The sequence below is a fragment of the Tyto alba genome, unplaced genomic scaffold (genome assembly GCF_018691265.1).
Source record: "Tyto alba isolate M040663 unplaced genomic scaffold, T.alba_DEE_v4.0 Super-Scaffold_40, whole genome shotgun sequence".
NCBI lineage: Eukaryota > Metazoa > Chordata > Aves > Strigiformes > Tytonidae > Tyto > Tyto alba.
Window position 1 is genome coordinate 37263797 of NW_024881316.1, and position 26307 is coordinate 37290103.

Consider the following 26307-nt stretch of genomic DNA (forward strand, 5'->3'; position numbering starts at 1 on the left):
GAAAGAACTAAGCTTTACAGTCTTTTTCCTGCGACTTTATAAAGTGTTTCTAGAATGGAAAGAAAATTACCTCACACCCAGCCATTTCTGCCCCTGTACTCTAATTTTAGCTTGTATTTAGTAGCCTCTTAGTCTCGTAGGCAACTGTGCTGCCTAGAATTAGGTTAAGCTAAAAATTAAATTTTGAAACTAGGGATTCAGGGGCAATATGAAAGCTCTGTTGGATACTTGGGAAACACTTCAGGAAGAAGGAACTACTGAGAAAAAAGTGCTTTCTGGCTGTTTATTTAATATTTCTTCAGCTGTATTTGGCAATGGAGCTTGTAAAGCAATGGCAAATAGTATAACATGTTCATAAAACTTATGAACACGATTACAGGAGATTTATAGTAAATTACACTCTGGGTTCCACTCCAACAAGCAGCACTACATATGAATATTGAAGTTTGCCAACAAACACATTTAGTCAGAATCATGGTTGAATCTGTAGATTATTCATAACTGTGTCTTTAAAAATTATTAATTTGTCATTTATCCATAAGCGAGCAAAATAGTGATTGACAGATACAGCAAACAGTAGTGAAAGAAAGGAAGTGCACCAAATGAAGATATTCCCAAAGGAATTACTAATTCATGAGAAGCCATTGTGATACAAGCAGCCTGGTACTGAAGATATAAAACACCTGCTGTATTTTTCTCTGCACAGTGCCTCGTTTCTACAGTGTAAATTAAAAGTCAGTAGGGCTCAGTAAGCATTTTAAAAAAGGTCTTGAAATAAACCTCCAGGACGAAATCAGTACTCAGATTGCAACACAGCAGTCAAGAGAACTACATCGTCAGAGTTGCTGTGGTTTATTTGGCCTTTGAACCAGATGCGTCTGTATCTGAGGACTACCTTAGAAAATATTAAAGTTGTGTTTCATGATGGAAAACGGTAGGTAATATTTTATGCTGTGCCTTCCACTTAAGAGACAAATGTACCATTGATTTGTGGTGTAACTGTGGAAGCTGCATTTTTTTCATTTGCAATCTAATTTTATAATGCCCCAAAGAGTCTTGCTTTAACTTCACTAGAAATTATCCTAGAAAAAGATCGCACAGAATTTGGGGAAACTTGTGTAAAAACTGGAGAAGAATGTATCCCCATTAGCCTAAGTCTAAAAAAATTGGCATGTTATCTATGTATGAAGGCACTTTTGTTCATATAAATCCCTCAGTACTTTCTGCCAAACACGTTTATTGTAGAAACCTGTGCAAATGTAAATTACACCAACAAAATGATGACAGTGCTGTATGCAAATGTTAAACACTGTAAACACACAGTTCGTGCTTAAAACATGTTACCCGGGGTGTAAACCAGCCTGTCTGTTCTGGCGGCTTTGCCCTCGCCCACCCGCCGGGCCTGGCACCGCAGGCCTTTGATTTGCAGGAGAAAAAAACACGCCGCGCTTTCAGAAAAGTGGTAAAATCTTGAGCAGGTGACCTGAGTGTACCCTAAAAATCCGCAAAGAAAACAAAAGTAATTCCTCCTTCAATTTTGCCCTGTCTGTGTTCAAGCCGCAGGGCCACCGAGAGGCGCGCAAGCGGGCGGGTCCGGGGCCGGAACGCGCGGCGCGGTGGCTCCTGCCCCCCACCCGGCGCCGAAAAGCCGCTGACGCGCTCGGCGCTTGCGCGGTGCAGCCCGTGGCGGTGTCGGGCCGTGGCCGTGGAGCGAAGATGGCGGCGTTCTCGGGTACGCGGTGCTGGGGAAGGGGCTGGCGGCTGCGCCGCCGGCAGCAGAGCGCCGGCAGCAGAGCGCCGGCAGAGCCTCTCGCCTCGGAGCCTGCGGGGGTGGCGGCTCCCGGTCTCTTCGCGGCGGATGGGCTCTGCCGCGCTGCGGGCCCCCGTGGCACGGGGCTTGCCGCGTAGCAGGCTTAAAGGTCGAGAGGCCTGTGGGGATGCAGGTGCTCTTCCCGGCTCCCCGGGCTTTTGGTGGGCGTCAGAAGGGGTTATCCACGTGGATTTGCCGGTTTTAGTGCGTATGTGGTCTGCGTGCGTCCGCAGGTGGGGCTGCTTAAAAGTCAGGCTCGTTCCTCAGGCAAACTGGTTTTTCTAACAGGAGGCTCATCATAACTGTTCTGGGTATTGCAGTGGATGATAGCTGTTTTTTATAGGAACAGCTCTGTTCTGTCGCATAGCTTGAAATATGTGTGCAACTGCAATCTAAAAATCTTACTGTTGAAGGAGGAAGAATCACTGTTTCCCCCCTACACCCCCCATGCACATACACACACACATAAGTGACCAATCAACATTAGGGTACTGTGAAGTTTTAATGTATATGACTTCTGGCATTTGTTTCTTTTAACTGAATTTTGTATATGTAATCATTAGGGGAAAAAGCTGAAGCTTCTTCCATAGATCTAGAGATGAGTTTAGATGGTAGACAGCAGAGTTAATTTGGTTGTAGTTGAGAAAAATGTCATAGTGCCATTGTTTGACTAAACCCTTGTACTGTATATTGAATTAAACTATGTGAACTGGAAGTAATTAAAAATGGAAAAAATAATGTAGGGGTTTATGTGTAATTTGCGATCGATAGCTATCTTTATTGCTATGGAACAAGCTTTTTGCTTACGTGGATTGTCTAATTTTGTAGGAATACAGGCTAACAGTTGAAAATATTAAAACTTTATGAAATCATGTTACACATAGAACATGTTTCTTATAGCGTTTGTGTTATAGGAAATGGAAGAATAATTTTTGACTGCATACATCCATATAAGGCAGCTCAGCTCTCTTGGTGTGTGGTATATGTGAAACCCAGCATGTGACAGTGTAAAGGCTTGCGTGTATAAGCTCCCCCTAGGGAGGTGCGTATTTGTACTTACAGAAGTTGATTTAGAGGAACCCTATACAACTGAAAAGATAACCAGGAGCTACATCATTATTTTGATGGCATAATAACATTTTTGGGGTTGGTTAAGATCTGCTTTCCTCTTGACCTTATTGAAGAACTGCAGATTATTATTTTTTTTTTTCCCTAAATAGAATTTGTTTTTCAACAGACAAATGTTATTATGTGGTTTCATATTTAATTTGTGTCTGAGGTACGACCATCAGACCTTGGTATGAGTTTGCCAGACGGGGTGTCTAAAGAAGAAACTTTTCAAAGCTGGCTGTGATTAGTGACGATGAAAATCAAAGTATTGACTAGTTAATATAAACACTGTAAGCGTGTAAGGCGAGATTTGGTGAAAAGAAGCTTAAGCATCTCAAATTTTGAGGCCTTATATGATACAAGGTTTTTTGGTTTCTCTCTTTTTGAAAACTGTTTGCATCTCGGTTGTAGAGAGAGTCTGGATATTTGTGATTAACAGTCTTCCCTGTTTGGAAACGTGCAAAGATATATACCTTGCCCTTGAAATGGTGTGCAGTTCCCAGCGTGCTTGCTTTGCTGCTGTATCAGCACCTGCCCCTTCGCCCAGTATATGCCTGACTGACTCCTCCGCTATAAGTGAGGACAACTGTCAAAACTGTACGTGGGGAAGGGAGAATGTTTCTTATCTATCACTTGAGTTCTGTAGAGAAGGGTGCATATGCTGTTGCCAAAAAGAATGCCGTTCTAATTTTTGGCTGTAGTTGGAACTATTGACACTTGGAAATCTTTTGAGCTATGTTGAGGTAAATAACACTGCTTGTTTCTTTTTTCTTGTCTTACAGAAATGGGTGTTATGCCTGAGATAGCTCAAGCAGTGGAGGAGATGGACTGGCTGTAAGTAGGAATGCATTTGGGCCTGGCGAAGTCTAATTTGCTTTTCAGCAATGTAGGACATGCTTCTTAAAATACCTTTGCTGTCACATTAAAACAGAGCAGATATGTGTTTTCCTTTAACTGTCACTGCATTTCCTGCACTTTTTAGTGGGAATAACTGAAGAACACACATTGTGACTGGAGTGGTAACATTTAAACTCGGACAAGCAAAGCATGGCTGCTTACATTTCATGTCATTTGTTTGATAAAAGCCTCTGTGCTTATAGCTTGTGTATTATGTATCGTGGCATTATCAGATGAAATACTGTTGTGTAACTGATGCTAGTTTAGTAAATGTTTTCCAGATTCTGGTCTGAAGTTGTGTTCTTCAGAGTTGATGCTTGTGTGTCAGTCTTCTACAGAAGTTACTCTTCCTGGGTTTAGTTACTTGTTTGGCTAAAATATTTGACTTAACACCACTTGTTTTGAGATGTCATTCAGAATGTTATCAGTATGGACAATCTTAGTGTGTGTAGTTCTTTTCTCATATCCATGGTATTAAGTAGCTGTGAGTGTCTGAAAATGCTGGTTACGTTTAGTTAACTTTCTTTTCCAGTTTTGAATAGGAATCTTGCAAATGAAGGCTGTGTAAGTTGCTTTAAAAGTGAAACTTGCTTGAAGAAAGGAAAACAGGGAATGGCTGATTAATCGCTTTCTTTTATAGTTTAGCATAGTGATGTGAGATGTAGCCTTCTTGCGAGGGTGCAGCTGAATCCACTGCATGCACTGGTCACTTCCTGTTAAGGTACATCTCCTGTTCCAAGCTCTCCTTGTATATGGAATCATTTTCACTTCCTTAGCTGCAAGCCAGGGAGAATAACATTTACCTACTATTTCCCATATTGCAGATGACTGTGGTTTTTGTGAGTTCCTATAGAAACAAAAATCCTTTTTCCTACTACTAACACTGATTTGTGTTAATGTGTTCTTTCCTCTAGTCTTCCTACGGATATCCAAGCAGAATCCATCCCACTGATCCTGGGAGGCGGTGATGTACTTATGGTATGTATGCAGGAGAGCCCTATTCCTAGAAAGCCTGTGACTTTTAATTGTTGCTTGTGCAGACAATTCCCTCCCTTCTAGGAGGATCCATAGTTAAACTAGGTCTTCTATCCTCCTGCAATAGAAAGTATAATTTGTAGCTGAAAACCTCTTTGAGATCCTGGTGTGTTTCCACTGTTCCTGCAGATGGGGTTTGTTCTTTTTAGGCTTTATTTTTTGACTACTTGACAGGCTGTCACATGAATGAGAGCTATCTGATTTCATCTACTCCCCTTTTTGTCGTAAATACCTGACATAGGTCTCCATGGAACATGACTGATAGTGCATAAACAAATGCGTCAGTATTGATAGCCTCGAAGATACCAGATTAGTTTCGCATGTTCCTTATGTCTGTTGCAGATCTCTCTCTTCTTCATTCTGTAGCCAAAGTAACATTTCCTATAACCTTCTGTAGCGCTTCTGGAATTCAGATATACATAGATAGGGTTTTTTTCTGGTGGACTGTGGGAACTTTTGTTTTGAAGCCTATTGTAAAGGTTTTCGATATTTGTATTCACATCTAATTTGTGTGAAGCAATGGCATTACTCTCGAAGATTTTCTATATTATGCAAAAGTAAAAGTAAACTTCGTTTATTAAAATAGAATTGTAGAATAGTCCTAACAGTGTAAGTTGCAACTCTGGTTAAACCCTTTTTTTTTTTTTTTTTCCTATAGGCTGCCGAAACAGGGAGTGGAAAAACTGGTGTAAGTAATCCAATTTAAATTAGCAGAAAGTTTTAAGTCTTTAAGTGATGAGAGGCGGTGTGTGTGTTGGTGTGTATGTTTGCAGATGTATTTAAGCAACATTATTAATAGTCTTTGCAAACATGTGCGTAGGTGCATTTTAAAGTGATTCTGGCCCTGAGTACTGAGTATTACACCTGAAAACTAGGCTGACTGTATATCTGGAAAAATCTGTATAAATTGTGGAATGAAAAAAGCTTTCCATTTTAGGCTTTTAGCATTCCAGTTATCCAGATTGTTTATGAAACGCTGAAGGACCAGATGGAAGGCAAGAAAGGGAAAGCAACTATTAAAACTGGTGGGGCAGGTAAGTGGTTTGCCTTTTTTTTTTTTGTGTATGTCACACTCCTGAAGTTTGGAGCACTGTTAATTCATGTCAATTCCATCACCTCCCAAAGTAAAGTTAACTTAACTTGACATTAGATAAGTATTTTTTGATTAATTTGGGATAATGTAAATAAAACAGCAAATGTAAATTTTCTGGTGGAGTCATGGAAAAAACTGGGGTGTATTAAACTGGAGTGTATTTGACTGCAGTCTTAATGCTGTCTTCTGCTTAAAGCTGGCTGATCCACACTATGTGGCTTGAAAGATGTGAAATGGTAGTAGTGTCCAGCTTAAACAAAGGAGTTTTAAAAGATTCTTCTAATTGCAGGGATAGATGAGATATCAGCAGTGACATCACACAATTGGTTTGGACCTCTTAAGTGAGCTTGAGCAGAAAGCTCTTTTAGGATCAGACTTATATTTGTGTGGCTCTAGACCTCTATATTATTGCAACATGTTATTGAGCATGTGAAAAATTAAGTCAGAAATTTTATGTGCTATATGTGCATGTTTCTTAGGTCTTCAGTTTAAAATCGGACATTTTAACTGATACCCTGAAAAAACCTTAATGCAAACTTGGAACAGAAAGAGCAAATACGTTTCAAACTTACTGCTCTTAATGTAATTTTGGATATTTTCTAGCTGAATTTGATTGTGATTATGTGGAACTCTGGCTTATTTTGTAAGTGTTTTCATTGTTTTGAGTTGTAAATAACTTAATCTGTGCTCTCTGTAATGGAATAATTTAAACTTTTGTAGAATTCCTTGGCATTATACATCTGTGCTCCTCCTTCAAGTTTTAGGTCTTTGTTTTGGCCTGGTATGAATTGCATTGGAACAAAGCTGTCTTCCCAGAAAATTATGCCAAACACAGTAGAGCCAATGTGAACTTTGAGTTTTCCAGGCTTACTTTGTTGGTTTAATGCTTTTTCTGTTGCTGTCTTTCGAACAGTGCTCAATAAATGGCAAATGAACCCATACGATAGAGGATCAGCTTTTGGTGAGTTGTCAAAATGTTTGCTTGAAAATGTCCACTTGGTAAAAAAAAGAATAAACTAGAAGAAATTATGCATGTAATTTTTTTTTTTTTAAAAGCAGGTAGGCAATTTCTTTAACTAAAACTGTCTTTTAATTTTCAGCAATTGGATCAGATGGTTTGTGTTGTCAAAGCAGAGAGGTGAAAGAATGGCATGGATGCAGAGCAACTAGAGGCGTGACTAAAGGTAGACATAAAATTATGTATTTGGAGACTTCTAGAAGTTTACACTGAAATGCCTAATTGTCATTTCATTGTTAGTGTAGATGGTTGCATTTAAAACTTACTATCCATCTGGGCATGTGTGCCATTACTCAGTTTACTGCTAGCTGAAGACTTTGAAATGACAAGTTACCTCTGTTTTACTCTCCTTGTGTTGTAAATTACCTTTTTCCTGATAAGGGATTGAGTCAGAGGATGCAAAATCATAACTAATATTCATTAGAACATATTTTATTAAGGTGTTTATTAATAGGAAATAGCTACTGACACAGTGCTTTCAGTTGTTTCCTTGCACACTTCACACATACACATTCATGCACAAATTTCATTGTTACATGGTTGGAGCAACAGTTGAGAGACTGACCCGAACTCTTTACTTGGAAGCAGAGTCATACTAATACTCAGTGGTTCTAGGCGGGTGTTCAGAAAGACCCTCACTCTCATGTGACCATGGGTACCAATAATCCTGTAGTCTGTATGTAGCAGCCAGTTGGATGTAGTTCAAGTTAAACAACCGGGTGTTGATGCTAATGTGTGCAGGTGGTCTTGTACTGATTCGGCAGACCCCCTGTGTTCCAAGTTTATCAGTTCTTGTGGATTCAGTAGAACCACTGATATCTGGCTTATCGTTCCTTCAGAGCCTTTCACACACTACCTGTCAGCAAGCACTTTTTCTCTGTTTAGCCTGCTCTGATAATATGTTTCTTTGCTACATTACACAGGTACCTACAGAGTCTTTTCACACTAACACAGTAGGGTATCGTATGACACCTTCAGGAGAGGTGGAAATGTTAGACTTGTATGGTCGTGGAAGTAGCCAAACTGAACTGTGATGAAATTGAAATTTAGGTGGTGTTTTAGATCCTTTCTTTCTCTTTTAAAGGGAAATACTACTATGAAGTTTCCTGTCATGACCAAGGCTTGTGCAGAGTTGGTTGGTCAACTATGCAGGCTTCACTCGATTTGGGTGAGTTTCCTTCAAGAGAAGAATCCCATAGAGAGTTTTCATATTGCCGTGGAATATGGAGTCCTGTTCTAGCCTAGCAGAGAATGGGCTCCTTGGGAAGGATATTAGGAAGGTATTGGGGAGTTTAAAATTTTTCATACAGATGTCCTTCCTGTAAGAGGAAATGTACCTAGGTGGCAGCAATGTTTATTGTCTCTTGTGGCTTCTTCCCTTTTATTTCAGTTTTTTAATGAAGATTACTGTAGACTAATAAAATCGATAAATGTAATGATACAAAATGGTAGTTTAGCATATATCAAATCTAGAAGTCTTTAGTTAGCGCTGTGTATTATGTTTTTTACATGGTAATGTTAGAAGTTTCAGTCACTAATACAAAGAGGAAGGAAATGTAACCTGTCAGCCAAAAGATAAAAAGCTATACTTTGTCTTGTCTTCAGGCACGGATAAATTTGGTTTTGGCTTTGGTGGCACTGGTAAGAAATCTCACAACAAGCAATTTGACAGCTATGGTGAGGTAAGCTTGAATTTCTTATTGGTAGAAACATTATTAAAAGTTTTGCATGTTGGTTCTGTGCTGTAACAATCAACTGTCTTGTAATAGTGCTAACTTTTAAGGGGAGGTCACTAGGCAAAAGTACCTTGAAATATGGAAGCATTTTTGGATGAAAGCGTGTTAACATTTAACAAAAGCAGGTACCAGCTTGCCACATGACTGTGGCTAGACTCTTCCGTAGGAGTTAAATGTTTTCTGTGTGTTAAAGGTTAGAATTTAACTGATCTTTTGGATTTATTTCAGTATGACCTTGAACAACATCAACCTGTCTGTATACATGGGTGAATATCTAAGTTAGAGCATTATATCCTGTTTGCTAGCAGCTAATGTAGAATTAATCACACAACTTTAGTATGTCAAAACACATACTTAAATTCTAGGAAGATGTAATTACTCATGCTCTATTTCTGGCTATTGAGTTGGTTTTGTCATTAGAACTGTTATCTTAACGTATGCTTCCAAAAAGTCCTCCCAGAATATCTGTGATGGTTTTTGTGTAGTGTGCCAGTCAAGAGTTTAGATGTCTAAACATAATTTATATTGTAACTTTTTTCATAGTAGTGACTTCTGAGCTGTTGAATTAGAAGCACTTTGATATACAGATTTTATCAAATACTTTTACAATTACCAGATTTAAAGATACTTAAATTAAGTACTTACATATACATAACATGCCTATAGTACCTCCTGCAAGAGTTAGTCTTTTTATATAGTCAAAATAGAGGTTTCTGTGTTTGGTGCTCTAAGCTTACATTTATATCGGTTAATAAATGTATGATTAGTGTATTTTTCCATAATGTGGAATACTTCCAGGTAAATTACTTAAATTTTTATCGTCAAAGTGTTTGGTTTTAAAGTAAATTTAATGCAGCAATAAATGTTTAAATATCTAAGATAAATTGGGCCGTTTATGGAAGATTTGTAATCAAATAAAAACATGCATGCTATTTACAGTGGCATTATTGGAATAAATTGAACTTGCTTCTCTCAAATTAACATTTAGTATGGGGAAGTGGGAAAACTGTAAAAGTCGACAATATAAGCACTAAGTTTTCTTAATATACTGAACACTAAAATCTTAGTTTCACAAACTTCTTTTTGTTGCAGGAATTCACTATGCATGATACAATTGGGTGTTACCTAGATATAGATAAAGGACAGATAAAGTTTTCCAAAAATGGTAAGTTTTACTCACTTTCTTCTTTGGAATTGTATTGTGATCTTTGTCGGTGGAGGGACAGAGAGAGGAACACACACACACGCAGAGCCTGACTAAACTAATCCTATTTTTAGGGAAGGACCTTGGCCTTGCGTTTGAAATCCCACCGCACATAAGAAACCAAGCACTTTTTGCAGCTTGTGTACTGAAGGTAATTTAGGAATATCACAGACATGTAAGACAATGAAAATTGTTCTAGTTTTGGTAACTAACTACTTAAAATTTGCACAGTCACCTCCAATTACCATAGTTGTGCTTGTACACTATTTCCTTTGGTCTACTAGTATTTCACTACTGGAGTGGTCACCATGGTGTGTTAGCTTTGGTGAGTACTGTTCAAGTTAAATATCAAATGTTTAAATTCAAATTTAAATAATTAAACTTGAATATAAGAGTAGAATAGCATGGATAATTAATTCCTAATACCAGGGCTGTGTTGCCTGTGTTAAACTTCTATATACTATGGTTCAACAGATACAAGCAAATAACTTGAAAGTGCCAGAATTCCTGTTTTGTTTATTTTCAACTCTAACATTACAGTAGTGTAGTAATATGTCTTTCTGGAGTTAGTCTCTCTGGGATGATCTCTTACCAACTAAAGGTTTCAGCAAAACATTTCAGTTGTCAGAGAAATGTACAAGTCCAAAAAAAGTGGTTTGGGTTTTTTTCTTTCTTTTTTTTAATTGTGGTTTGTAATTGAAAATTAATGAAACATAAATTAAAAAAAAGTTTCTAATGTATCTGTAAATATGGGAGTATTTTGATGTATGAGAAAAGAGTTTAAGAGCTAGAACCACACAGAAATTGTCTGGCAGATTTTAGATGACGTGGGGAAGGGGAATGTGTGTAAGATGGAAGAGAACACCACCTTCCCCTGCTCCTCATCTAGCTGGCTCCTCCTGGGGAACTTAATTATGGAATTCTCATTTTACATGGTCTTCTGAATCTGTCTGTAATGACACAACTTTGTTGAAATCTAGAATGCTGAATTAAAATTCAATTTTGGTGAAGAAGATTTCAAGTTTCCACCAAAAGATGGCTATATTGGTCTTTGCAAGGCTCCTGATGGTAGTGTTGTAAAGTCACAACACTCAGGTAGGTTAGATTTTTAAACTTCTCTCAGTTCTATATTCCAGTTGTCTTACAGAGTATCTTTTGATCACTTAATTGCTTCATTACTGCTGTATTCAAGGTCTTAAAATTATCTTACTGGTAGCAATATTAGTGTTAGTTTTTTTTTAAAGTATTCCAGATTTACAAATAGTGTAACATTTTGAATTTAGAAATGCACCAGATAAAAAGAGAAGTTCAGCTATGTTATTCAACAGTGTCATCTTAAAAATAAGTTTGTGTGTTTAAGCTCTGCAATCAAGTCGTGCTGCATGGCCAGTATACCCACTCTCATGGCAAGATTCACTTGTATTCTCTGGATATTAATTGGAAGCTATTAATAATTGAGCATTAACATCACCCTTTAATAGAGCATTTAAAACCATGAGGTTTTAGATTATTAGTAGAAAATCCTTTGTTTCCAGTAAAAAATTCCAAGATAGGAATGCAGTTTGTCTTAGTGGTGTGTTTTTTTCACTTAGGAAATGCACAAGTGGTTCAAACACAGAACCTTCCAAATGCTCCAAAAGCATTGATTGTGGAACCATCAAGAGAGCTGGCAGAACAAACTTTGAACAATGTGAAGCAGTTCAAAAAATATGTTGATAATCCCAAATTAAGGTAACAGTGCCTCTGTTATAATTGTATTTAAGATATCATCTATGGACTTGACTTCATGGGGGAGTGTAGGGTGTTCCACTTTTATAGGGAAATGGACCTTAATTTGCAGTGCTACTGATAGTAGCCTCAGTAACATCTGCTACCAACAACTGTCTGGCTTTTTAGCTACAGTCAGACCAGTTAGGGGATTTTTTTGATGTGTTTTATCCATGGACTACATCTTTCTGGTATGAGAAATCTACTTGTGTTACAACCTAGACTGAGAGTCCAGGGAGTTGTAAAGGTTTCATGATCCCCTCATGTTAAATTGTGAAGTGACACCAAACAACTGGTTAAAATGTTTTACTTGAGGTAGAAACAACTTAAATGTGGAAATTATAGTAAGTGATGTGGCTTCGTATTGATAAATTTATAAGAAAGAAAGTAAAAGTAAAGGAAGGGAGAGAAAGAGTCAAAGAATCCAGATCATCACCCCAGATTCCAGCACTGTCTCAAGTCAGTAACCTTGAGTGGTGGGTGTACACCCAGCACGGTTTTCTGTCACCTTTTAAGCACATCTTATTGGCTGATTTGCATACTAGACAGAGAGGCGGGTTTTCCACAAACTCATTTGCATGAGAGGTGAGAAAAAGGTGGAGTAAGGATTCTGCACATGTGCTGAGGGAGCATGGGGTGCATTAATGCTTTTGTCCAGTAGTCAGTGGTTGTGATCTCCCCCTTCTGCCTTTACCTTTCCCACAGTTACCACAGACTTCATGCTTTTTGGGCAGTCATACAGCTTTTGGCTCCTTATGGGACAGCACATTCCCCTCTTACCAGTTGTGGTTTTTTTAGCTCTTCAAGGTTATAGCAGTTGTCAAGGTCTACATCATTTATACAAAGTAACAAGTTTACACAATAGAGCAAATGTGTAGTGGTCCTCCTTAGAAGATCAGTGCAATACATTCAGTTGGCAATACAACTGCAGGGGGAGTGGAGCCATGCACCTTTCAGTGCATTCTGGGCTTCCTTAGGGACAACAGCTTGCTCCTTGGATGAATGTTTGAGGCTCCTTCAATGAATGTTTGAACTCCTTCAGTTCCTCACAAGTTGGTTTTCTTTCTTCAGATTATCAAAGGTGTATGATGCTTAATGTTTTTAATCAAGAAAAGCACATCTTCTTACTGCCATTCTTTTCTGAGTGTCTTCCTGTGTCCCTCACCTCCCCCTGCCCTCGTTTTGTTTTTCATCTCCAACAAATAGTTAATGCAAGTTTTGCTCTGTTCCCATTAGTGTGCTTGCAGGACAAACATTGCAGTGATTAGCCTAAGGATTCAGTTCTGAAAAATGAATGGTCTACAAGCTGCTTTTGGTTTCAAGTTGTTTGTTTTGACTGTTTATAAAACTTACAAGAAGTGTCTCCATATTATAAACTGCAGTGAATTTACAAGAGTGTTTTTACTAGAATTGCACGGGAGAAGCAATGGGGAGAGGCAAGCTATGATGTGAGATTCAATTAGTTTACTGTTACTTGCATTTCTAGCTTTCAGAAACACAGGAAAAATATTAGACTAACGTTTGAGATTTTTTTAAGGAATCTTCTTTTTTAAGATTAAATTGGCTAAGGTGCTAGTGTGTTTAATATAACAGTGATAAATTAATCAAATTCAAATACAATTCCATAACAAAACTTTCACTTCTTGAATTAGATTACAATACACCATACTAAGGGATGAATTTTAAAATTAATTTTTCTCGTATTTTGTTCTTAAAATTACTGTTCAGAGCTGTTAATTGTCAAATACTAATAAAAGAATCAGTCTTCAGCCAGGTATTTACCATATCTTCTGAATATAATAAACCAGAAAATGTCAAAATATGTTGGTGTAATTTTAGGGAGCTGTTGATTATTGGTGGCGTTGCTGCAAGAGATCAACTCTCTGTGCTGGAACAAGGAGTAAGTTGTATTTTTACTCATATGATTTTTATAGTTTGGGTTCCGAGTAATACATGACGTTACTAGAGAATAGTAATTGTTCTTATTGTTACTCCTGTAAACCTAATAAAAAGAAACTGTGCAGTTGCTACTAAGCTTGTGTTGCACTGGTATAGCGTTTATTGATTTACTTCCATGGCAATTGTCAATAGAAATGCTTACAGTACTTGGTCAAATTCTGTTGAACCCTGAGTACTTCTGAAAATTTTAACACAAAGATGTAATTTTTGACACTTGACCTTAAATAAGATGGAGACAGTTTTCCTATTAACTTCTGTTTCATGTGTATGTGAATAAGACTCATCTGCAATTATCAGGGTCAACCTATACCACAAACCAGTCCTATATAGAAGTAAGCCATCTGACTTCAGCAGCCAAGCAGTCTGCTGTAGGGATGGCATAGTCATTTTTTTTATTTACAACTCGCTTTTGGAAGTAAGACCACATTGCTATTGATAAGTCTTTTAGTGATTGTAGCTGCCAAAATGCACATTTTCTCTGAAGCAGGCTCAAACTGGAGGGTTTCTAGACTTTCATGTAAATGCTAAATTGATGATGTTGAACCCTTCCACCTGGCAAAATCTTAAGTTATTTCTATAATTGATAGACTTGATGTGTATATTTCCACAATGAGAAAAGGTGAATATTTTTATCCACATTTGAAAACTGATCTGCTTGTTAGATTCAGATAACAAAGTTACCCAGCTGCGGGGGTGGAGGAGGGGAGAAGGGAGCAGGAGCACAACACTTCCCAAAATAAGAGAAGACTTTCTGCCTAAGGCAGATTCTGCTAATGAAATAGCTGTAGAACTGAAATGCAGTTTTCCCAGAGAAGTTGTAGGATCTCTGTCCTTGAAGATACTGAAAATTTTCTTGAGTGACTACCTAAAGCAATTTGGAAATCGCCCTTGATTTGCATGTGATGGTGGGAGTGGAGATCAGATGACGTCAAGAGATCTGTCCAAGCCAGATTACTCTAATAACAAATAACTTCTATGAAGTTATAATTAATAGAAAATAGGGTATCATACTGGTAATTGTTTCATAATCTTAAATTTAGACAAAGCTGGTAATGCCTCTAGTTAGGAGACCAATTCCTACTGTTATGTATTTTATAGGTGGATATTGTCGTCGGAACTCCTGGAAGACTGGATGACTTGGTCTCAACGGGAAAGCTTAATTTATCCCAAGTTAGATTCCTGGTTCTGGATGAAGCTGTATGTAGAGATCTAAATGATACTTAAGTTCTATTCTTAAGTGCAATATGACATTTCCTAAAAGAGTCAGTGAAACATCATTGTTCTATAGCATTTAGATTTCAGTGGAACAACAAGTAGCTACCTGTAGGCTATTTGAGGTTAACCTTCGTATTTGTAACCATAGTAACCTACATATTTTTTTCCCTTGTACCATATCTGGAAAAGCAGCTTGATTTTTTTTTTTTTTTTTTTTTTTTTTTTTTTTTTTTTTTTTTTTTTTCCCCTCCCTTGATAATTAAATACATTTCAGGCTGTATTCACAAGGTAGTGAAGTCTCTCCCTGTGACTATACAAGGGAACGTGAAAGAACAAAGACAAGATAAGCATTTTTGATTACCCAGTAGGTTTTGAAGCCAATGAATGCTGTAGTTGATAAGCTGTGAATTGAGTGCCCCTCTCTCTGATCTGTTATAGTACAGCTTAATATTCACAAAGATGGAATGCCTTGGGGTATAAGCTGCTGAGACAGATGTTCAACTTCTTGTGAAGTACAGCAGCTGTGCTTCTAAATACTTAATTTTTCCTTTTTTTTTTTTTTTTTTTTTCCCCTCCTTAGTAATAATATCCCAGCCAGGCATTGACCCATCAGCTAATTAAAAGAGAGAACTTCTGAGACTGCAAGCATATTGCTTAGTTAGCTCAAGTGTATAGACTGAGAAATGAGAATTAAGAAGTGCAGCTTTATTCCTTTTATTTTATTCCCATGTAGGATGGTCTTCTCCTCCAAGGTTATTCAGATTTCATAAACAGGATCCATAGTCAAATTCCTCAGATAACTTCAGATGGAAAGAGACTTCAGGTATAACATTTGTTTGTAGTTTTGGGCGTGTTTTTATGGTGGTTTTGGTTTGTTGGTTGGTTGTTTTTTGTGGTGTGCACTGCTTTCAGTTTTTGACTACTACGTAGCATGGAGCATGCTTCTTTGAAGTAGAGTTTGTTATACCTCTAGTCCAAAAGTAACACTTGTTCATAGGGCTTAGTAATTGCCTGTGAATATGTACTTTTAGGATCCTAGATCTTGAAGCCCAGTGTTTAGTAGTATTTGAGTTATTTGGATATAAACATATCCGAAAAATGAGGGACTACATACATTATGATTTCAAATGCTCTAATAATCTTGATTCATCAGCTCTCAATACCTCTGCTTTCTTCATCTTGTGATTGCGTTTTTGTAAGACAATAGATAAGTAACTTATTTTGTGTTTTGACTCTCATCAGCTGGGTGGCACCTTTGAGGAAGGCAGTAAGAGACTCTTTTCTGTTGTGCTACATTGTGCTATTCAACTACATAACATTCTCCAAGTTCTACTCTGACCTTTTTTGCTGGGTGAATCTGATCTTCAGTGTTATCCATAATATTTTTTCCTTCAGGTGATTGTGTGCTCTGCAACACTACATTCTTTCGATGTGAAAAAACTATCTGAAAAGATCATGCATTTTCCTACCTGGGTTGATTTGAAAGGAGAAGATTCTGTCCCTGAAACTGTACACCATGTAGTTGTGCCTGTAAATCCAAAAGCTGACAAACTCTGGGAAAGACTCGGCAAGAATCATATCAGAGTAAGTGGTTTGTAAGTGAAAAATAAGATTCTTTGCCTATGTTTACTTACATAACCTTCAGAACTGTGGCCTAATATTGTAGGATCTTTGCCAGCTATTGAAACAGTTTAGTGTATCTGAAATGGTTTGTTCCATGGTAGTCAGTGTTATGATATTGGTGATGTTGTAACACTGTTTTTGAACAGCTCAGTCTTACATACATGATTGAGGGAGATCTTTATAGAGTAACATTCTGATTTTTACTAGAACACAGTGGCACTGCACTGCTTTTTCACTCACTTCACAGCTAATAGTCTGTGGCTTAACTGTAGTTAGTACCTGTCTCTTCTGATTGATCAGGAAGAAGTAAACCTTCCAACATAGGTCATTCTGTAAAGTAGTTTTATCTCTAACCTGTATGAGACAAGCAATTTTTAGAGGAATGGATGTCAGACCACATTTGAGGCTCTAGTTTAAATTGTACATTAAACTGACACCTATTCATGTGAGAAGATGGTGGTTGTTGTTGAAGTCTTTAGTGTTTGAGTTCTGAATAACCTGAGACTGTATTTCATTCTCAGCAGCTCTTACACAGTTACAATCAACAAACCTCTTGTTATCTCTTGAACCTCCCTTTGTTAAGTCTGTTAGAACTTTCTGTTAAGTCTTAGCATTAATTTATTTCTCATAGGTTTTACGTTTTTATCTGATTCATTCTGGCATAGAGAAAAAGAAACAGCAATGTTTGTATTAGTAAGCCATGTTTATAGTACATTGTTTCCAGGTTTGGTGGTTTGATTTTGTTTTAAATTCATCATTTTGTTCAAAGGTGGTTTCTCTCTAGTGTCTACATAAATATTTTTATTGTCCTTATTTTTTTTTTTAATGAGTTTTTTGTGCTTACATTGAAGACTTTTCTTCATCTAAAGGTAGAATAGCTCGTCTGGTTGGAGAAGAGAATTATAAGGTTACTTTATTTAATTTCTTGCTAATTATGAGTTAATGGAGTTAAGTATTTCCTATGTGAAATAGAGGCTAATGATTTGTGGGGTTTATTTGTTCATTTTTTTCCCCAGACTGATGAAGTGCATGCAAAAGACAATACACGACCTGGCGCTAACACTCCAGGTAATCAACAATGGTAGTTAAGTAATAGCTTGTGAAATAATTCTTCATAAATATTATGAAGTAAAGCTAAATTACTGTAGATATCAGCCTTGAGACATGTTTCTTCAAATTTTTATTTCTACTTTTTTGTAGTTGTAAAGAGAAATGTGTTTCTGTAATTGGGGGGGGGAAAGAATATATATTTTGCAGGTATGTAAACAACAGGTGTTGTTTGGTATGTATAAGTAACTTGAAACTCCTGAATAGTTTTGTTCTTTCTGTATTATGTTACCTAGGAGCAGGGGAGCATGAGGAGAAGAGAAAACTGAAGGTCTAGCTCACTTGCTCTGCTAATAAAAGTTTAACTGACTACTGACAGGCTAGAAAAGACTTTAAATGTATGCTGTTCAAAGGCTCTTTGTATTTTTAAACAATTTGAGTGAAATAACTTCTTTACTTTTACTTAGAAATGTGGTCTGAAGCTATTAAAATTCTAAAGGGAGAATACACTGTTCGGGCAATCAAAGAACACAAGATGGACCAAGCCATTATCTTCTGCAGGACTAAAATAGATTGTGATAATATGGAGCAGTACTTCATCCAACAGGGAGGAGGTAACATTTTTCTTGAAAACCTTATTCTGCTCACTTCGTTTATTTCAGAGCCAAAATTCATATAATAGAGGTCACCAATGGACACCACACAATTAAAAATGTGCTTAAGTTTTTTGACATACTGACTAGGAATACAAGTTGAGGTTTGGTAGCAAGGGAGCTGCAGGTATGCTCTTTTCAGGAGACAATGAACTGCCCTTTACCTGTTCCAGACAGCTCTGAAATAGCTGGGAATAACCCATTGTGCACCAAAATTTGAATCGTTGAGTATATGGTGCCTCTGCTGAAACATATATTTGAAAAAGTGGTAGTTGCTAGGTGCAGGAGACATGAGAAGAAATGTGTATGTACAGAAGTGCACACGTAAGGAAATGTGGAAGGAGAAATAAAAAAAAAAAAACCACAGGGGAACACTGGAAAGGGATGTGTGAGAAGGGTGAAGACACATGTTTGGAGAAACAAGGGAAGTTTAGAGTAGGAAGGAGTGAGGAGACGTGCCTGCACAGACCTCCTCTGGGGAAGGGGGAGGAAAGGTCTTTGTTTAATTGTTTGTCTTGTTTTTTCCCAGTGCCTGTATATTAGAAGGTTTTGTTAATTGGTAAAAAAATCAAGTGAAATTCTCCTGAGTCAAGACTTTTGCCCACAAAATGTACTTTTTTTCTTGTTCTGTATGGTGGTGTGTCATAACCTACATATGATGTTATTAATGCATAGCAACTCTTTCAGGCCCTGATAGAAAGGGACATCAGTTCTCATGTGTGTGTCTGCATGGTGACAGAAAACCTCAAGAAAGAAAACAAAACCTGGAAAGATTTAAGGTGATGCAGCAGATTCTTGAAGGCTTTTCCCTCACTTCCCAATATCTGAAATCATATGTCAATTTGTGTTGATAGTTCTCCATTTAAATTAAATTGCTTTCAAGTGCTCTATGACTCACTTCCTTAAATTCTGAGGCACACTTTCTGTAGTTAGAAATCTATACTTCCAGTCAATATGACCTTTGAGTTTTCACTAAGAGGTTAGGTGGTTTTACTTTTAAATAAAACTTACATTTAAGCTTTGTAACAGATTACATTGTTTTTTAAAGCCTTTGTTTTTTGAATATTAAAAAAAATATTTTAGTATTAGGCAATTTGGTTTTGATTAAACCATTCATTGATTTATACTTGCCTTATGTCATGGGGGAAAGAAATAAGGATGTAAAGTGACCAAGCTATTCATGTTCAAAAAGCACTGTTGCACAATGAAAGAGCTTTATTTGAAACGTTCCTAAATGTATAGAGACACTTCAAGTGAAGTGACTGTGGAGGACTACTGCTTCATTGCCTGGGATTTTGTTTGGTCTGTTTAGCATAACACTTTACAACTATGTTTTCATAGAGAGGAGATGTCCGTTTCTTGATCTGCACAGATGTTGCTGCTAGAGGAATTGATATTCATGGTGTTCCGTATGGTAAGACATAACTTCTAAACTAAGCTTTTGAATTGCATATGGCTTCAATATATTTGCAGTCCCGTCAGCTAGCTAAAGCAGGAATATGACTTACAGCTTCATTTTAAAAAGTTGTAGATGTTAAACACTTGAACTGGGCAACTTTTAATTTGATTGTTCACCATACCTTCTCAAATACCTGATGATGTTCTGCATTACTGGGGATTCTTCGTTTGTTTTTCCGCTCTTGTCAAAAAGTAATCATGGAGAAAGCAGTTTTATAGTGGAAGACTTAAGTGTAAGTATTGCAGCTAATGACATCTGTAACTGCTGTAATAGAACAGAAACTATGTATATGGGCTAAGGAGAAGGATTAGAGCAATCAAGATCATAGTTATTTTAGTTATATTAAAGAATCTTGTATTTTCTGTGGATTGCATGTATCTTACACAGTTATCAACGTCACACTCCCTGATGAAAAACAGAACTATGTTCATCGAATTGGGAGAGTAGGCAGAGCTGAGAGGTATGTGTGTGTTCAGAGTAGTTGCGATGTTTTCTTGAAATTTTTTTCTGTTTCATAAGTTGGCAATAGTTATTAAAATACATTTTTCTCTCTCCCTTCTCCCCTAATATTTCAGGATGGGTTTGGCAATCTCCCTTGTGGCAAAAGAGAAAGAAAAGGTAATTATGCTCCAAAGCAAAATTGAACAGATGTTATTTACTGAAGTTCTATCCACAGCTGATGTCTGACTTAAGTATCTTGCATTGGAAAACTGCTTGTTAGTTCTTGTTTAACTGAAAGGGAATTTAAATAATGTCTGAATTCTTTTCCATGCTATAATTAATCAAAATGAATGTACTAAACTATTTCACAGATTTTTAGAAGTTATTTTTCTTTATTTCTAGGTTTGGTATCATGTGTGCAGTAGTCGTGGAAAAGGGTGTTACAATACTAGACTGAAGGAAGAAGGAGGTTGTACCATATGGTACAATGAAATGCAGGTAAATGTTTTGCATAACTAGAATCTTATAATTTCTCTAAATGACTGTGGGATATAGTTCTTGGTTTAGCTGTGTAGTTGAAGTACAAAGCTAGTTTTAGAGTGTTTATAACCTTTAATGCCATTTGAAGAAGAAATTGGAAAACTTTGCAAGCTATACCTTCTATAATTTAATTATAAAAGCTTATTTTAATATTCCTAGCAAATTCTGTTGGAGTCTTATTTTCAGCTTCTCTATAGTCTTCCTAATCAAATGCTGTTAAGAGTCACAGAATGTTAGTTACACATTTTTGTTTAGGTGGTTTGTTACAAAACTGTAGACATCTTAAAACTGTTGTTCCTCTAGCCTGGAAATAGTGCGTCACTAAAGCACATTGAGATTTGTATGCCAAGTATGAATGGTTGTTAAATTCCCAGTGCTTCCCTTCTTTCTGCATTAAAGAAGGGTGAGTGATATATCATATGTGGTAAAATAGGCTTGGACTGTGAACTCTTTATAAAAAAAGTAGCCCCACTCACATAAGTAGGGTGGTATGTAAATAAAAGTTCCTACGTAGGGTAAAAATACACTGAGATTGGAAATTAACTTGTATAATCCGTTTGAGCAAAAAATGTGTTAGTCTTCGGTGTCTGCAACTAAATTGTTCTCTGTGTATAGTTCCTGTTGAAACCACTTGGATGTGACTGTTCAGAACACTGGTATGACTGAAGTCTTGGACCATAAGAGTACTTTAAGTGTTGTTTTGGTTTGCTTTTTTTTTTTTTTAGTTGCTGGGGGAGATTGAAGAACACTTAAACTGCACTATTTCCCAAGTTGAACCTGACATAAAAGTACCAGTAGATGATTTTGATGGGAAAGTTACATACGGGCAGAAAAGAGCTCTGGGTGGTAAGTGCAATAAGCGACTCTTGAGTTACCTTGCTACGCACTGCTCAGTTTCTTGGTTGTCTGCTGTGTTATGATAGGATGATAGATTAAAAAGCCCTGATAGTTCTTTGCTGTCTTCTTCATTTGTTACATGCAGTCTGTGGGTTGTAAGTGGCCAAAGTGTGTGTATGCCTGTGGTTTTGTTTTGTTTGTGCTTTTTTTTAACAAGTTAACAAAGTTACTTTAACTTTCTGAATTACTGTGGCCGAGCATTATTAGTTCTGCTGAAAAATGCCTTTGAACACATCGTTTCGATTGGGTCTTTTTTGGCAGGTGGACTGTATAAAGGCCATGTGGATATTCTGGCACCTACGGTACAAGAGTTGGCTGCCCTTGAAAAGGAGGCTCAAACATCTTTCTTGCATCTTGGCTACCTTCCTAACCAGCTGTTCAGAACATTCTGATGATGCTGTACTTGAGACAAGCTTGAGTTAATAAGTGCTCTGCCCTACAAATACAAAAATCCTATACTGTTTCTGAGTAGCAGTAGTTAGAAAATGATTAAAATTAAGTATACTTCCTGCATGAACAATGTGTTCAGCATTGTTAACGCTGTGTTAGCTGTTGTCTTGATAAAATAAAGCAAGTCAAAGCTGAAATGGTTTCTTTTGCTCTTCTTTTGCCTTGTCTTGAGGATTAATTTGCAGAATCATTCTTTGCATAGCATTTTGATTTATTGAAAATACAAATATAGTTAAGCAAATCTAGAAGAAGGAAAGTTGTTAAAATTACTTAACTGGCTGTGTACTGTAATTTTTAATGCTAGGCTTTTTAAAGATGCATCCATATTCAGACAACTTTTTATATTTAAGTTATTGAAGAAGAAAAAAATAAAAACTTTCTGAAGTATGTATTTGAAGCTCTTGGTTATCCTAAAACCCTAAATCTAGGATGATAACTGTGTTTTGATTCTGTAATACTGGACTTCTTGAAGGTAGTGTATCTTAAATTTCTAAAATTAATCTTGTACAAAGCATTCTACAGTACTCTTGAGTTCACCAAAAAGTGACACGCTAGTATCAAAGCTGTTCATAAATCTTCAGGAAAAGCTTTTCCATGCAGCAGTGTACATTGAAGTATTTAATCCTTGTTGTGCTGCTTTCAGGCAGGTTGAATTTGTTCAGATGAAGTTACTGTGGTCTGATTTGGATTTTTTTTAGCTTCCTTTTTTCTCTAGTGACTTCTCTTAATGATACTTAGAAATTTCAGTGAATTTTCCTGCAAATTGTCACCCAGAATATCAAAGGTCATTGGGAATGCCTGACAACCCAGAATGAAAGTAACCTTTTGTCTTCCTCATGAACACTTCTAGTCAAAAAACATTTAGTCCCCTTGCAGAAAACAGTGAAAACCAGATTAAGCTCAGGTTGAGCAATTTTTTTTCTGTAGTGTTACCTGGAGAGAGCAGACCGAGAGTCCTTGCTATTATAAAATACATAGATTTCTCATAAAGTTAAACAAATGTACGTATTAAATTTATGGTGACTATGTGGTGCTACCTGATCAGAAACTGGTCGTTGTGGAATTTGTCCTTTAATACCTTTTACTTTCAAACTGGGGGATCGGGAGGGGAAGACACGTGGCATGCTTATCATTAGAATTTGGGAAGACAAGAGTGATGAAATCTGTTGACCTTAAGTCAATCAAAATTAATTTATTGCAGCAGTGCCTGAGATAATTTAGGTACAGGAGAAAACAGGTCATGCATGTTTGCAAATTGAAACTGAGAGTAGAATTTTCATCTAGTTGAAAGTGAACATATATTTAACTGGGGATCACTTTTAAATCGGGGAAAATGGGTTATGTGGAATCAAAATTTTACCAGCAGTCATCTTTCTGGTAGAGTGTAACATTAATTTTAAATCTGCTACATATTCAAAGTGCTGGTATCTTTCAAGATTAGCTGTTGGGTATCCAAACTTCAGTGAATGATTACAAGTTATGACTATTTAGCATGGCTTTTTTCAATTTTAAAAATTAAAGTCGCTTTAGGTATATAATCTTAGAGCACGACAATACTTACTTAAAATTTGTATTTCCTTGCTATAGAAGCTGAAATAAAATGGCCTAATGTGTACTTGTTTTCAGGAGGGCTTTGCTGATGTGCTTTCAAATGCTTCAGTGTGAAGGAGGTATGGGGGGAAAGTTTCTGGCTGAGAAACTTTAAAGGTTGACTGAGGTATCAAGAACTTAACTGTATCTTGTGCTAAACAGAAAATCCCTGCTGCCCTAATGAATAATCTCTATGAAAAGTATATGATACAACACACAAACCAATTGCAATTGTTTTGAGTCATCTGCTCTATGTTTTTTATCACTTCCAGTTGCTGCTGTCTTAAAACACTAAAAAGATTAACTTTTCAGAAAACATCATATTTCTTCAGAAAGCAAGTAAGGTTATTTAAAAAAAAAAAAAAAAAAAAAGTTAAAAATTAAGTTAAACAGAATTATACCAAATTAAGTTCAGACGATTGTCCATGGCATGAAGTCCCTGGATGTTCACTGTCTCTTACTATTTTTATTTCAGAATGTTCATGCCTTTACACCTAGTAACAGTAAATGATAAGCCATGTAACTAGGTAGGCATGATTTTAATTAAAAGGTTTAAATGCCTTTCTTGAACCAAGTGCTGAATTGCTTTCATAGCCACAGTCAAGATATGAAGATGTTGTCACGCTGGGAATTAAAGTTCAACGGATGTGTAAGAACAGAATTTCTTAGGATCAGGTGATATATATCTTTTGTCATTGGGAATTTTCCCAGTGATATGCAAAAGAAAAAAGTTTTCTCTTTGAAATTAGATACCTAATTGTGAGTCTTTTTACATACATGCAGGCTGTTCTGCGTATGTATACTACATGTATGAGATTGGGGGGTGGATGTTCCAAATGTGCATTTTGATACTTTTTGTTAGATGACTAACCCCTGACTGCCTCTTGGTGGTGCTCATGTCTCATGTATGGCCTGAGAGGTTGTTGGTATACCAGCCTACTGCTTCCAACTGGGTCGCTTAAATTGTCCCTATTCTCTTTTTTTTCTCCTTAGAAAAAAACTCACTCCTAAACAGAAAAGAACTTAAAGCTTTGAGAAATATTTGTGTAGAGCACGAATTCACAACGAAGGTATCTTGTTTCACTGGCTGACTTCTTGTTGCAGCTTGATCAAACATGCAGTTTAAACTGTTAGGATGGTTAATCCACTAACTTCTGTTTTAAATGGCTTGTTCCTTGTCTGGATACAACGCTAATTCTTGCTACTGTACATATCAAAACTGTGTTTATTTTCCTTCTCAGTGTTGATTTCTAGGGCTGGCTAACTCAAAACTGCACAAAAAAATAGGCTTTCATAAGTGCCCCAAGCAGTATTTGTTGCAGTTTACTGGCTTAGGAACTCTGTAAGCTAATGCCATGTAGGCATGTTTGTTGTGATTCAGCTTTTCTGACCAAAAGGGGTAAATGTGGGAAAGTCAAGATTAGCCTAAGTAAAATGAGCAAAACTAAAATTCTGGTTTTAAGGTGGTGTTTTTTTTTTTTTTTCCTAGTTGTATTTTAATAATAGCTGTAAATTTGGGGTAGGGAGTTTTGTTTGGCATTTTGGGTTTATAATTTGGTTTTTGGAGTACCCTTATTCAATAGCTTTGTATTTTCAACTAATTTGCTTCAGTACAATGTCTTGAGAGAATTCACATTCTTATTGGATGATTAACTATTCATTTGAGTATTTATAACTACTGGTAGTAATCTTTCTTTGTTTTCCTGTACACTCCTATAAAGGTTCCTTTTATGGAAGGGAAAAGGATACAGATGGTGTTTGCCACTCAGCGTCCAAACTGCTGAGCTGGGGCCCCCTTTTAGTATACTCCAAAGGCAGGAGTTCACTGGTCTCTTACGCTTTAAGTATGGTTCTGTTTTGCTACTGTGAAAGCAGACAAAATTGCTGCTGGCAACACAAACTTATACTCCAGTCTTCTCATGTTTATGGAATCACACATACAAATAAATGTGCCTGGTCTATTTGAAGAGGTAATTGGCCTGTGGTCACTACCATATGTGAATATCCGTGTAATGCAATAAGCTGGGCTCCTACTTAAGCCAGTTAGCATAATAACTGTACCTCAAGTAGATTAGATAAATGTAAGAAAGGGAAAAACTGGGGTGGTGAATTCCAAAGGTGATCTTTACCAAGGAGTGCGTACCCTTCAGCCTTGCATCCCTGTTTGTAGATAGGGAAAAACTGTAAAAGCTGGGGCCTTTTAAAGAAACCCTTTGTAACTGCAATTACACCAACACTTGCCAACAGACAAAATTAAGATATGATAGGAGTGAGGGAGAGGAAAACCTATATAGTAATACTAACAATAACCTAACAATAATACTACTTTGACAAGTTGTGTGAAAGCAAAGTTGCTACTTTTCTGAGTTGCTACTAGTTGCAGATAGTACCCAATTCTGTGAATGATGAACAAGCTCTTAATCGCACCTCATTATGAAATTTTCAAAAGCCACTTTACATTTTGCAGTGCTTTTTGTCTACGGTTACTGGTTTCTTACAAATGTGGCCTGATCTACAGATGGAGAAACTGAGGTAAAGGGATGCTGTAACCCACTGAGTGTCAGCCAAGGCTGGAAAGAACTTTTGGACAACTTGAACCATACTATGTATATATCAAAGTTTAATTTTAAAATTTTAACATGTATGGAAATGTCATAGTACCCATGTTTCATAAACTGTATTGCCACTGCAGTCTTGCTTTGTTTGCTATCTTTTGATAGCACTGAAGTGTTACCGAATTGTCCAGTGGTGACTTTCTTGTTT

General features: G+C 36.9%; 1 protein-coding gene across 1 annotated transcript; it reads left to right on the forward strand.

Annotated features, from left to right (window-relative positions):
• The first annotated feature begins 1651 nt into the window (after positions 1-1651).
• DDX1 (DEAD-box helicase 1) lies at positions 1652-22091 on the forward strand. The gene is made up of 26 exons (XM_042803287.1): positions 1652-1732; positions 3703-3754; positions 4732-4795; positions 5511-5540; positions 5790-5886; positions 6859-6906; positions 7046-7129; positions 8048-8131; positions 8569-8645; positions 9792-9864; positions 9978-10054; positions 10884-10998; positions 11496-11634; positions 13510-13570; positions 14728-14826; positions 15578-15667; positions 16240-16428; positions 17484-17535; positions 17982-18128; positions 18855-18946; positions 19509-19581; positions 20014-20086; positions 20202-20244; positions 20470-20565; positions 21333-21453; positions 21766-22091. Exons 1-26 carry the CDS (start codon positions 1717-1719, stop codon positions 21894-21896), a joined length of 2223 nt encoding a protein of 740 aa, XP_042659221.1. The 5' UTR covers positions 1652-1716; the 3' UTR covers positions 21897-22091.
• Positions 22092-26307: the final 4216 nt, after the last annotated feature.